At 49.1% G+C, this 14,210-nt stretch overlaps 1 protein-coding gene across 1 annotated transcript in view; it reads left to right on the top strand.

Moving 5' to 3' along the window:
* BLK (BLK proto-oncogene, Src family tyrosine kinase) overlaps window positions 1–8,515 on the top strand; it is a 45,873-nt gene extending 37,358 nt beyond the window's left edge. Inside the window, exons 8-13 of the mRNA XM_088162853.1 lie at window positions 42–194; window positions 1,079–1,258; window positions 1,784–1,860; window positions 4,945–5,095; window positions 6,904–7,035; window positions 7,790–8,515. Of these exons, the coding sequence (XP_088018979.1) occupies window positions 42–194; window positions 1,079–1,258; window positions 1,784–1,860; window positions 4,945–5,095; window positions 6,904–7,035; window positions 7,790–7,998 (902 nt within the window). The 3' untranslated portion in view covers window positions 7,999–8,515. The remainder of the gene's footprint in view (window positions 1–41; window positions 195–1,078; window positions 1,259–1,783; window positions 1,861–4,944; window positions 5,096–6,903; window positions 7,036–7,789) is intronic.
* Window positions 8,516–14,210: the final 5,695 nt, after the last annotated feature.

Below are 14,210 nucleotides of genomic sequence, written 5' to 3'. Positions count from 1 at the left end.
TGCCATCCCGCTGAGCTGTGCTGTGCTTTGTCCTCATGCAGAGAAAGGGGATGGGCTGTGCCAGCGCCTCACAGCTCCCTGCACATCCCTGGTCCCCCAGAGACCCTGGGCTCAGGACGAGTGGGAGATCCCTCGGGAGGCTCTGAAGCTTGTGAAGAAGTTGGGCAGTGGGCAGTTCGGGGAAGTGTGGATGGGTAAGTGGAATTCCCTGCATTCCAGAAAAAAAAATTAAAAAAAAAGACATAAAGAGAGGAGATGGAACTCCCTTTTATTTCCCTAAAGCAATAATTATTCTGGGAGTGGGGATCCTTAAGGGTGAACACATATTTATGGGCACACACAGAGGTAGCTGCAGGATTCCTGGGAAGAGCTGGACAGCTCATGTTTGCACAGATCAGTGGTTGAGCAAGGGTGTCACAGGACATGGGTGTTGAAGTCACTATTTACTCATCTCTTGGGATATGCACTCATTCTTCCTGGGAACCCTGGGCACAACTGTAGTGACGCCAGTGATGCTAAGTCACACCCAGTAGGGTACCTAGGTGACATTTTCTCACTTTTTCTGCCTCTCTGTTCCACTTTTTACCCCAGATCTCCATCCCTGATGCCTTCCTGCCTACTGCTAATCAGCAGGAGAGGAAGTGGGGGGAGCTCAGCTTCCTTTGCCACCCTCTTTGTGGTTGCTGGTTGCCTTGGAAATCGAGATTGTGGACAGGACCAGGCTGAGTTCATGTGCTGACTGCACAGTCCTGCCTTTTTGGATGGCATTTGGATGATTGGAGGGCCCAGCTGGTGGGAGGCCCCAGGGGTTTCACCCAGACAGGGTCTGGGAGGGTTGTGTGGGGATGAGCTCACTGCAGGGACAATCCCTGGTGCAGCCTCGTGGATTGACAGCTGTGACATGAGTGTCCCTTCTCCTCTCACACCTGCTGGCACTGGGATTAACCACGTGTTTCTTCATGAGGGATTCAAGCTGTTCCTGTGCTTTTCTGCTCCATCAGCTCTTCTCCTTATTACACAACCCCATAGAGCCTGCAGAGAGCCCCAAATTCCCCCAAACACCATAATCTCTCTGCAGGCTACTACAAGAACAACATCAAGGTGGCAGTGAAGACCATGAAGGAGGGCAGCATGGATCCTGATGCCTTCCTGGCAGAGGCAAACCTGATGAAGAAGCTGCAGCACAACAAACTGGTCCGGTTGTATGCAGTGGTCACCAAGCAGCCCATCTACATTGTGACAGAGTACATGGCCAATGGTAAAAACCCTCCTGGAGCAATTTTCTGGGCTTCTGCAGAACCAGTTTGGTCACCTGGCCAGTGCTGCCATGCAGAGTGAGGGTGGGCAGGAGGGGTTGTACCAAATCTGCAAGAAAGTGACTCAAAAAATTTTGATTCTAATACAGAAGGAGACTTTCTGGGTGATGAAAAAACTATGGTGATGCTCCATTTGAAAAGTAGTTAAAGTTCTCCCCTCCACTGTTCCCAGTGGAAGTTTGTTTCAGGTTTTTACTCCCCTCATGGTAAAATTGTCCTTTCTTTTGCCCATCTTGTTTATAACACTTTAAACAATGAATGTTCAGCAATTTGCAACAGATCTGTGCAAAACAGAGGGGAATTTTGGGAGCTTTCCTAATGGAAGATGCTCGAGTGGACACCCATTCTGGTTCCTCAGATTTTCCTTAGGATGGAGGCAGATTTGTTGCATATATTCAGAGAAGCACCAGGGAAAACAAATGTATAGATTATTCAGAAGAGTTACAGCAGTCCCTCCTCTCCTGCAGGGTGTTTGCTGGATTTCCTGAAGACAGAAGAAGGAAGCCAACTGAATCTCCCCAAACTCATTGATATCTCTGCTCAGGTCAGTGAACAGTCACTGGGAAAAGGATCCAAGATTTGTTATTGCCTCAGTGGAATTCCTGCAGTCAGGCAGAGCAAAGATTTCCTGGAGAAAAACAGCTCCTCCTGGTGTGTTCTCTTAGGGATTCTCCTCATCCCTCTGGTGTCCATGTGCATATCAGTTCTGTCCTTAGGGCAGCCCTCTGAATGCTTAGTGCAGGGATAGAGATCTGGAGTTTGGGGTTTTTTTGGGGGGTGGTTCAGCTTATTTTAGTCTGATTCTATTTATTTTGCTTTTCTGCCTTGCTAGCAGGAAAAAGACTTTCTTTTTCTTTTTACCAAAAAAAGAAGAAAAAGCTCAACCAAGAGACTCCCAAAGCAGGACCAGCAGTTCTGCCCTTCTGATGATGAGGCATAAAGGATGTTCTGACCCTCAAATCTGGGAATATTGCTCTTTAGGAAAACAAACTTTTAACTTTTAAGCATCCCCAGGCTGCAAATTTTAATAGTTGCAGCTGCAGTGTAACATTTTTATCCAGAAGTGCCTCTAAATACAAATAGGGCAAAATTAGGGAAACCACATGAAGAATGAGAATGGCAAAATCTCTGCACTTTGGTCCCAGCCAGCTGCTGACAGAATTTGGCTCATCCAGAGCACAGTTAGGCTAATTAGGAAATATTGGGGGAAAAAAGCCCTGAAGCATCAGGCTGAATAAAGGTCTGGGATTTATCCATAAAATCACTCAGCTTCTCTTGTCAAAGTGGACTTAAGGAAACAACGTGTAAAGTTTGCTGGTTCCAGCCCTCAAACAGAGTTTTTTTTAATGAATTAGCAACTGGAGAATCTTAATATTTGAGGAAATGTTTTATAATAGTGAAAGACTTTCCTTCTTGCTTTAACCAGGATGAAAAGATTTAATTTCTTTGAAGCAGTGCCACTTCTGTAATTTTTACTTTGAACCGTCCTTAGGGGTGCAGGGGAACCTCTTTCTGTTCCTTCCCTCTCCACTACTGATAAATTTTCCATATCTTCAGCTTCATCATTGTTGTCTGTGAGATGTTATGGGGACAAATTCACCCTCCCTGTTTAGGGTATTTGACTCAATTACTTCCCTCCTTCCCTCCTCTCCTGAAATCCCCACTTCCCTCCATCTTTTATTGTTTCATTCCCTCTCTTAAAAATTATAGCCCGTGGTTTGTTTTCAATTCCTGAGGATAAAGAAAATGATCCCAATTAATCCACATTACAGAGCCCTTGGGTTTAGTGGGAGCATTTCCCAGAAATTAGCAAGATGCATTTCTGTGCAGGAGGAAATTGCTGCAGCCAGAGCAATCTCTGGGTGACTCAGAGCAAAGATTTTGGCCAATGTTACAAAATCATGGAACCATGGAGTGGGTTGGGTTGGAAGGACCTGAAAAATCATCTCATTCCAACCTCCTGCCATGGGCAGGGACACCTTCCCCTATCCCAGGTTATCCAAGCTCTGTCCAACCCTGGATACTTCCAGGGATGAGGCAGCCACAGCTTCTCTGGGCAAACTGCACCACACAGCAGGACCAGGATAACTGAACACAGACCAAACCCCCACACCCCAGTGATGCAAAACCCACAGGAGTCACCCTCAGCATGGGGTAGGAAGGATTTTACCCATCCCTGAGGCATTGGCATCAATTGGAAGAACAACTTTCATCCTTCCCTCTCCCACCCCAGCACCACCTCCCAGGGCAGGGACTCAAACATTCCCTGGGTATCTCTGGGAGGAGCAGCAGGAGGAAAGGGAAGTCTGCTGAGCTGTTTTGCAATCTGCTTGTCTGTGGTGTTGGGGTCACGTCACAGCTTAGCAGGCGCCCAACCCTCTCGTGTGCAGTTTTTGATCTGATGAGTTAAAATTAGAACAGCCTGGGCTGAGGCACTGGATCCTGTGGTCAGTCTTGAGGGTAAATGCTTCAAAACACTCTGGGCTGGAACGGGCCGAGCATCAGGTCCTATCTCATTAACATCAGGACAGGAAATTACATCAATTCTTCCATTTTCCACTGCAGAAAGCAGCCCTTGCACTAGAGGGGTGTTGACACAGGTTAGAAATGCAGCTTTGGAAAGTACGTGTGAGTATCCTGTTTGAAACCACATGTGATTTCTGAGGCTCATGTGAATCTGCATGGAGTGGAAAATTGCTCTGCCCTCACCCACAGGCACTGAAAAGCTTTAATAGGTGCTACCCCTGGACGGCAGGGGCTGCACAGACACACTCACCTTCCCAATAAATGCCCAATCCAAACCTGAGACTCAACCTGGCAATCTCTGTCTTCTACCAATCTCCCTTTTCAACCCCAGCACTCATCAATGAAATATTGCCACTGTCATTGATAGAGGCTCATCACACACCAGGTACTTTAATTAGATTTTAGGAATAAATTCTTTCCTGTGAGGGTGGGGAGGCCCTGGCACAGGTTGTACAGAGAAGCTGTGGCTGCCCCTGGACCCCTGGAAGTGTCCAAGGCCAGGTTGGGCAGGGTTGGGAGCAACCTGGGATAGTGAAAATGTCTCTGCCCATGGCTGGAGATGGAATGAGAGAATCTTTAAGGTCCTAAAATCCTTTTCAACCATTCTATAATTCAATGATTTGCTAGTTTGATTTTTGTGGTCTTTTTTTTTTTCTTTTCTTAATTCACATATTTTATCTGGAATGTTTATGACTAAAATCCCCACTGGAGAGCAGAGACTTGTGGCAGAAACTGGGAATCCAGTGATGTGGTTTCAGCTCTCGCTGCAGACACAACTCAGGGCTGTGACTTCTGAACAAAACAGAGAGTGGTGCTTCTGTTCTGCTTCACTTGGCTGCTCAGGCTGGTGAAGCTGAATATCTGCACCTGTACCAGGGCAATATCGATTTATTTACCTGTCTGCTGATCCACCTGTCCATCCATCCATCCATCCATCCATCCATCCATCCATCCATCCACGGGGAACTCGGGCACATCCACGGGCACGGAGAGATAACAACAACCCTGTAAAAACGCCGTGCTCTGTAAAAGTGGGTGAAAACCAGCCGAGATAAAATGGGGAGGTGATGATGATGAAGATGGGCTCTTCCTCCCCTCCCAGGTGGCAGAGGGCATGGCCTACATCGAGCGCATGAACTTCATCCACCGGGACCTGCGGGCTGCCAACATCCTCGTCTCGGAGACGCTCTGCTGCAAAATCGCTGATTTCGGTCTGGCCAGGCTCATCGAGAACGAGTACCTGGCTCAGGAAGGTGCGTGTCCTTATCTCCCTTATCTCCCACCCTCCTGCCCCCAGGAATGCCAGGATACCAGGCTGCCATCAGGCACAGGGCACCACGTGGCTGCTGCTGTCAGGCAGAGAAACGGAAACACCCCCAAAAAAATCCATTTCTAGGAGAGGCAGCAGTGCTTGGGGATTATAAAAACAACTGAAAACTGCAATTGGAAATGGGAAAAAAATTCTCCTGGTTCTGTTTGGGGGAGTCCTGCTGACTCTCCAGTTGTTTGCTGGAGAAATTTGATCTCTGCTAAATGAAAGCTGCTGCCTGTGGCCAGGTTTTCACAGGGATTCGGTCCAGAGGGAAGGAAATAACAGAGCTGGAGCCACAAATCTGGATCCAGCAGCAGATTCCAGATGTGCCCAGGCAAGCCAAGCCCTGACCACATCAGGTCCCTTCCATAGCAGAGGGACTGCTTAGAAAACAATAAATCAGAGAATCATTTCGTTTGGAAAAGACTTCTGAGATCATGCCTGTATTGAGCTCTTTCTCTGAGGTCAGGTATGAGATCAAATCATTCACATTGCAAAGGGACTTTACAGAGCATTAGGGAAAGCACTAGAAGTGACTGAAATAAAACAATTCAGTCAGGCATAAGTGGCACTTACCGGAAGATTTTCAAATTTTGGAAATCTGTCCCCTTCTAGAATTGGGATGAGATAAAATTCCCCCTAAAATATACTCTGAGGAAATGAAATTTAATAGTTTTTTTGGCTGTTTTAATTAGATAGGAAACATTCCTTTCAATTTCCTATCCCCAAAATACTTTTTGACACAAATTATACTCATTTCAACATGCAAAACTATTTCAGAGTAGTAAAAGATCCCAAATGTAATTCAGAAACTGCCATGAAGGAGAATTTTGACTTTGCTGCAAATTTTGAAGGCAGTTTTATCCTTAAGAGAAACTTTGATTAAGTCAGTATAATTCTGTTAATAACCAAAGGAGTTGCTTTTCCAGCAGAAAGCAGCTCCCATCAGCATTTTTCCAGCTAGCTTTGCTCTGGAACAACAGCTCACCTCTATCTGCTTTGAACAATTAATAGATTGCATTTCCCAGCCTTGTCACTCAGAGTGTGATGTGCAACACCTGAGGTGCTTATTTCACACCCTGGATTTCCAGTCCTGCAAGGATGTGTATAAATAAAAATGTGGTTTCCTCTGCAGCATAACATAATCGGTTCCCACTTACCAAGGTGGTTTTGCTGTTGGTTGTTTGTTGTTTATTTTTTTCTGTCTTAGATAAACTGAAATTGCAACCTTATGGTCATTGCTGTCCACAATGGGTTAAACAAGATCTTGGTGTACAAAATAAGATGGGGCTTATTTTGGTTTTAATATAAATATGAAGCTTTAAAGACTGAGGAAATTATATTTACTGTAATATTTATGCACTTTTGCTAAAAACAACCCCATTCTAATAAGTGATTTCACAGAATCACAGAGTACCAGGTTGGAAGGAGACCTCAAGGATCATCTGATCCAATTTTTCTAGTGGAAGCCAAAAAGTTTTATACAGAGTAAAATCCTACCGTTGTTGTCCCATAATAAATCTGCCAAATTGGTTTTGAATATTCCATCCAGCTCTGGGATGAAGCAGATCCTGGGAAGGATGTGCAGAAAATCAAAGGGCTAGAGCCCCTCACCTAGGAAGAATTACAGAACCATAATCAACAGCCCAAAGGAACCAGGGATCAGTTTTGGGGAATTCTTGTGCCTATGACAAGTAAGGGAGACGCTTTAACTCCAGGACTTATTTCTCTTTGTTTCCTTTGGGACAGGTGCCAAATTTCCCATCAAATGGACAGCTCCAGAGGCCATTAACTATGGGGTTTTCACCATCAAATCTGATGTGTGGTCATTCGGGATCCTCCTGACAGAGATCATCACCTACGGCAGGATCCCTTATCCAGGTACAGGATCCCTTATCCAGGCACTTCCAGGGATCCAGTGTTACTCTAGGTTTGGAGGCACTCACTGGAGTGCTCAGACACACACAGCTGTCTCAGAATCACACAATTGTTAAAGTTGCAAAAGGTCTCTAAATTGAATTAACCCAGCACTGCCAAGGCCATGTCCCCAAGTGCCACATTTACCTGTCTGGTAAATCCCTCCAGAGACGAGGATTCCACCACTGCTCTGGACAGCTGTGTCAGGGCTGGACAATCCTTTCCGTGAAGAAATTGCTTTTAATATCTGATCAAAATGGCCCTTGGTACAACCTGAGGCCGTTTCCTCTTGTTATCTGAGAGAAGAGCCCGACCCCCCTGGCTGTCCCCTCCTGTCAGGGAGTTGTGCAGAGCCAAAAGGTCCCCCTGAGCCTCCTTTTCTCCAGGCTGAGCCCCTTTCCAGCTCCCTCAGCCTCTCCTGGTGCTCCAGCCCCTTCCCCGGCTCTGTTCCCTTCCCTGGATGCTCCAGCCCCTCAATGTCCCTCTTGTCACAAGAGGTCCTTCAAAGCTGTTTTGTCAAAGCCAAACTTAGAGAGGGGAATCAGGGAGGGGACAGAGGGATGGAGGGGAAGCACCACCCTGAGGAAGGGAAGATTCCCAGACACAGGAATCACCGCAGCCCCTCCAGCCCAGCCGGGGTGGGATCTGCTGGGAGCACTGACCTTTTCCCTCCTCCCTGGATGCTGAATAACTCCTGCTGGGCTGTGTTCCTCCCCAGGGATGACCAACCCCGAGGTGATTCGCAACCTGGAGCGGGGCTACCGCATGCCGTGCCCGGAGATGTGTCCCGGGGAGCTCTACAGCATCATCCTCAAATGCTGGCGCACCAACCCCGAGGAGCGCCCCACCTTCGAGTACCTGCAGTCGGTGCTCGAGGACTTCTACACCTCCACGGAGAAGCAGTACGAGCCCGAGCCGCAGCAGTGAAGCCACAGCCCCTGGGGACATCGCTGCAGGACAGCAGGGACAGCCCTGCGGGACAGCAGGGACATTACTGCAGGACAGCCACCACCGGCGGTGCCTCGGTGCGGGCGCTTCCCTTCCTCCCGTCCGCTGGTGTGGAGATGGGGATGAGGATGAGGAGGGACATGAGCGAGGAGGATGCTGCCAGCTCTGTGGTTGTCGCAGAGACTGAAGAGGTGGCTGACAGGACTGTGCCCGCCTGGCAGGCATCACCTCCGGCACGAAGAAAACTCCTTCGTGACCCACCTGGATAGAGAAAAGCCCCTCAGCTCCGCACCTGCGGCTGCAGGAAGAGGGTGGTGTGGGGATGAAGAATCTCTGCCCCGCTCTGATGCCACTGCTGGCCATAGCACACCCGCTTTGTGCCAGGGGCAGGGCTGGCAGCGTGTCCTGCCCGCGGCTCCTGGGGTCACACCAGCTCCGGAGCGCTCCTGCCGGGTGATGCCCCCGCTCTGCCTCAAGTCCGTAATAAAAAACTGGATACGAGGATTTCCCATTTCTTTATTGGGGCGTCAGGGTGTGAGCGAGCCCCTGTCCTTCCCGTGGCCACCGCGAGCCCCTGGAGGAGAAGGGAGAGGTCGAGGGATGATCCTGGGGTGGTACCCGGGGAGGGAATGGGGGGATGCCCGGGGAGCAGGAGAGATGTTCGTGATGTGGCCACGAGATGTCCCTCCTTCCCAGAGAATCTGGAAGGCTCTCGGGAAGTGAAAACTCATGTTAAAAAAAAAAAAAAAAAAAAAAAAAAAATCAACTTCGGAAATAAAACCCTTCCTCGCTTGGCTGAGCCTTCGCTGCACAAACTCCCCGTGCAGCAGCGCGGCAGGTCCTGCTTCACACCCAGCGCAGAGAGGGTTCAAATGAACCCTCAAATGCCATTTCCCTGGTTTCTGGTGAAGCTCCAATCCGGGGGAATGCCCACAGGGGGCTTCAGGCTGGGCTCCAGTCAGGAGTTTCACTGGGATGAGGAGTGGAGGGCAAAGAAAAAGGGCACAGATGGCACGTGGGAGGAATGTGAGGAGCACAGGAGTGAGCTGGGGCACGGGGGAACACTCCAGAACCATCCCCAGGGTGTTTCATCTGCTGTTTTCTTCTCCATGAAGCAGATTTTGAGTCCAGCTGTAGAGGGTGCACTTCACAGTGGAAAGGGATGCTATGGGAAAGAGACAGCAGAGATGGAAAGAGAAATCTCCAGTAGACCCTAAAACATTCAAATGGGGTTTGTAAGAAAGATGGGGACAGATTTTGTACCAGGATCTGTTGTGATGGAACAAGAAGTAATGTTTTTAAACTAAAATGGGGTCGATTTAGACCAGATATAAGGAAGAGGTTTTTTTGAAATGAGGGTGTAAAACACTGGCACAGGGTGCCCAGAGAAGCTGTGACTGCTCCTGGATCCCTGGAAATGTCCAAGGCCAGGCCGGATGGGGCTTGGAGCAACCTGGGATAGCGGAAGATGTCCCTGCTCATAGCAGGGATGAGAAATCATAGAATGAGATGATCCTTAAAATCCCTTCCAACCTAAACCTTTCCATGATTCTATGTCATGTGTATGAGAAAAAACACCCAACCAAGCCCAAGGCATGACACAGAATTACCTGTTCATTCCACCTGCACAAGAGCCTGGGAGAAAAAGGAGTTGTCCCCCCGAGGGAAAAGGAGGATTTAATGACAATAAACGATCTCCCAGACTGAGAAAGAAGGGAACTGGCTGAGATGACCCAGTCTCAGAAACGTTAGTGCAGAAACCCTAAGGTGTCTGGGATTTTTCCATGGGGATGGTGGATGGAGGTCCATGGGAGACCTGCACCCCTCTAGGACTGCACTGGAGCTGGATGGGAAACCTTGGGCTGTGGAAAATATCTCCATCTTCACAACCTGAACCCTGTGAACTCAAGGCTAGTAAGCCCTAGAAATAATTTAAGTTTAATCAGGCTTGGTCCAGTTCCTTCATGGTTCCCAAGTTACATGTGCTATAATTACACAAAGCCCATTTTAAACCACAGGGGAAAAAAGCCATTTATTCAATAACTTCACTGAAGTTGAAGGAAAACTCTTTCCCCTTGCTTGAACTCCAGCTTGGTATCTCCAAGATCCCAGGAACTCCATGCAGAACCAGCAGATTCCTGTTAATGAGATGATAACCAGGAAATAAATACAGATGAAAGCTATTAGACTCCTTGGCTGTTAATATTTTATTGAAGTGAAAACTGGATTATTTGTGCTAGAGCAAAGCAGGAAGAAGGGCTGCAGGGTGTCTGCTGAGCACTTGTACATTGCATTATCACCCAAGGCCAAAGTGTCAAGTGTTGCAGCTCAAATTAGAAAGGAAATGGATATTTTTATGGCCAGTTGCAGCACGTGGCCAAGCCCAGGGTGAACATAACAAGAGGCTGTGAGCTGAGCTTCCTCTGCACTGGCCACCACGGCCCTTTTTGTTCCTGCTGAACACAAACACATCAAATTTGTTCCCTGGCTCCATAATCTCCTCCACGAAGCCACTGGAAACTCTTCCCTTGCTTTGGGGAGCAGGCTGGGGCTGTGCCACCAAGCTGAGCCTCTCCAGGGGATGGAGGGAGAGCGTGATCTCCATGAGCAGCCATGGTTTTACAAAACATCCACAGTTTTACAAAGCACCCACCAAAACCGCTGGGAAATGGGCCCTGCAGCTCCTCCAGCACAGCTGGACAGAAAAGGACCTGCCCTCCTGAGCGTGGACACCAGGGATTGCAGTCACAGCCCCAGGGGAGGAGTGGGGTGCTCTCCTCACTGGCCTCCAGCCCAGGATGTCTCCAATGCCATCAGAAATCTCTGCAAGAACCCTTTTGTCCCCATTCCAACCTGGCAGTCTCTTCACATGGGTGAGCTCCAGCCCGAGGCTCACAGAGGTGTCTTGGAGCAGGAGAAAGGTGATAAAAGTGATCCAGGCTCTCAGATTCAAACTACCCAAGAAGAGCTTGTCAGGCTGTGCAAAGGTATTTTATAAGATATGAGTAAATTCCTGCCAGAGACAGAGCATGAACCCCTGAATGGTCCGGAGAAGGATTAAAAATATTATCAAGTGATGTCTATAATATCCAAAATAATCCTTTCATTTCTTCCCTGGGTGCCACTGGAATATTCTTTCCAATTCTCACACAGAAAGTTCAGTTTTCCGTTATTGGTCTTTGCTTTCCTGTTCAGTCTTGGTCCTGTTGCTCATCTTCTGTCTGCATCTTCATCTTCTGTCTGAAATTTCATCTCTGTGGGTAGTGTCTGGTCTTGTGCTGAGTTCATTGTCATTAACACCCTGTTTACAAGTGGTTTGAGGCTTTGGAGAGAAGGTTTTTGTGGTATTTCTCAGTTCTTCACCTTGCAGATGTAGAAATAGCCTGTGGCTGCAATGTGAAACCTTCCCTAGGCAATGGCTGTGCACTGTGACATCTTGGCAAAGTGGAAAGTGCATCTGGACACCTGGAGCCAGGGCCAGAGGGGGAGACAGGCATGGAAACATCAGCAGGTGCAGAGGGGAGAGAGGTGGGAATGGGAGGGAGAGCTAAGGAAAATCAGTGAGGTTTTCAGCTGGGGAGCTGCAGCACTGGGCAGTTTTTCTGCTGTCTGTCTCGTCAGGTGTGAGCTCTAGCTCTCCTCAGAACCCAGGCACTCCCAGCAGTGTGGATTTTCTCATGTCTAATAAAAGATTCAGCACAGCACACACTCCAACTGCAGCTGCACCCTGGAGCTGAGGGACGGGCTTGGTCAGCTGAGGTAAAACAAGAGCAAAGCAGCATCGAAGTCATGTCACAGAACCGTGGAATCACAGAATGCTTTGGAATAGAAGGAACCTTAAAGTTAATCTTGATCCAAGCCCACACCTCCCACTATCCCAGGTTGCTCCAAGCCCCATCCAACCCGGCCTTGGACACTTCCAGGGATCCAGGGGCAGCCACGGCTTCTTCACAGACAAGAATTTCTTCTTAATACCTATTCTGAATCTACCCTCCTTCAGCTTAAATGCATTGTCCCACATCCTGGGAAATGGGATTTTATTTCAATGCCATCCCATGCTGGGCTCTTGTTTGGAGCAGGACAGCACTGGCAGGCACAGCTCACCCACAAACACACACACTGCCACATTCCAGGAGCTCAGGCTCTGTCCCAGGGGGATAAAGGGAGGATCCAAGTGTCTCCATCTGCTCTGTGCAGGACAGGCTGCCTGGAGCTTGCCTTGCTGGCACTGCAGATCCAGGCTGCTGGGGAAGGGAGCTGGTGAGGAGCCCTCACCTTGCTCTGTTTTACCTCCACCCTCACACAGCGGGTTAAATATTCCCTGGCAAACCCCGCAGAGCAAACAGGGGCATCAATGTCCTGCCAGGCTGAGCTCAGGTCTCTGAGCTGCCCCACCAAAGGGAACAATGACCACTTTTTCCAGGAGGGTCCCCTCCCTGGCCAGGCTGCTCAGCAGCCCAGTGTCAAGGGAGAATTCACTGAGTCTTAGTTCAGAGCATTCCAAGGGTGGTGACACTGCAGGCTGGCTCTGACAAGCATTTGTGGCCATCCCTTGAGCACCCCCAGCTAAGGAGAAGCTGGGTCTGTGTGTCACAGCCAGGCTGTGAGCATGGCAGAGAGCACAGACGTGCTCCCGGTGGGAAGCAGAGACAAAATCTGCAACAAATCTGCCCAAGGAAAGTCCTCTCTATCCCCACTGGCTGCTCAGGGCAACATTCCATCTCTGCCAGCAGCCAGGAAAAGCCTACAGGGATAACAGGGCTCAAGGGCAGTGTTTTCCTTTGTCACACAGCTCCCGTGGCTGCCCCAAAGATGTTGGTGTTGGGCTGCAGGCAGAGGGCTGGGGCTGTTTCTGCAGGATTGCTCATTCCTCAGGGGGCTGAGCCAGGTGTTACAGCACCATCCCTGGCTTGGAAAGTCTCTAAATCACTGATTTCCTTGTTCTGCTCTCCCAGGGCTCCTGCTGCACCCATAACATTTGGGATTGCCCAGCACTGCAGACAGGCTGTGATCTGCCATGGGTTCTCCTTTCCTAGGCTGCTTCCCTCTCTCCAGGGTTTCCTCCTCCCTCAGTCTGTCCAAGGTCACTCCCAGATAAATTTAGCAGTTTATCCAGCATTGGAGAGAAGGGGTGGCCAGCTGCTCTGGCCTGCTCATGATCCTGGGAGCTGGCAACAGGAGATCCAGCTCTGACTCCCCTTGGAGATGAGGATGGCCTTGCCACTTTCGTGGTCACAAGTAAAGGATTTATAGCCAGCTCGTCCTCTCACCTTAAACCTGAACTACAGGTCTCTGCCAGCAAAGCAGAAGGAAGGAACATCTCCCTGGAGCCACCAATCCCTGCCACCATCCTCTAAATGCCAGATGTCACCCTGATTGTACCAGAGCCAGACGTTTTACTGGCCACCATTGTCTCTGTGATAGCCGGAGATTCCCCTCAGCCTTTCAAGTGTATATTTACTCATCCTCACCTGAACCTTCTTTCTGACCTTATCTTTCCTCTTTTCTTTTAAGGGCAGGCTGAAGCCACAGGGTGGAGACAGTGAAAAGGCAGCTGTGGCAGGGTGGTGAGAGTTTTCTGTGGTCAGCCCACTGCCCTGGGCTAGGGGTGCTCAGGATCATGATCAGAAATGGGAGTTGAAACCATACTGATGTCTGGGAATGAGGACTCGGCTGGAAATGGAGTAAATGGCTGAATCACCATCCCTGTAGGGATGAAAAGATGTGTGGATGTGGCACTTGGGGACGTGGGTGAGGGGTGGCCTTGGCAGTGCTGAGGGATGGTTGGACTTGATGATCCCAGAGGGCTTTTCCAGCCTAAATGATTCCATAACCGCAGGGAGCCTCCAAGCCACAGGGAAAAGCCTTGACTGGGGATTGTGCTTTGACAAAGGTTCTCTGAACAGGTAAAAGTGAGAGGCTTTACCCCTGCTTTCTTAACCAGATCAAACCTCCAGAACAACTGGCCTGTCTCATCCAGGAGATTAGAAATTAATATCACACCTTGCCTCTCCCATCTGCATCTGACCAACTTCCTTAAAATCACAGAATGGTTTGGGTTGGAAGACATTTTAAAGATCATCCAGTTCCAGCCTCCCTGGACAGGGACACCTTCACTAGACTTTGTCATCTTCAAACAAAGATCTCAGGGGCCTTTCTTTGGCAGGACAAACACTTCCAGGGCTGCTCTG

Source organism: Sturnus vulgaris, chromosome 3 (genome assembly GCF_052056855.1).
Source record: "Sturnus vulgaris isolate bStuVul1 chromosome 3, bStuVul1.hap1, whole genome shotgun sequence".
NCBI lineage: Eukaryota > Metazoa > Chordata > Aves > Passeriformes > Sturnidae > Sturnus > Sturnus vulgaris.
The sequence above is the reverse complement of the archived record's forward strand: the minus strand, read 5'-3'. Positions and strand labels throughout refer to the sequence as shown.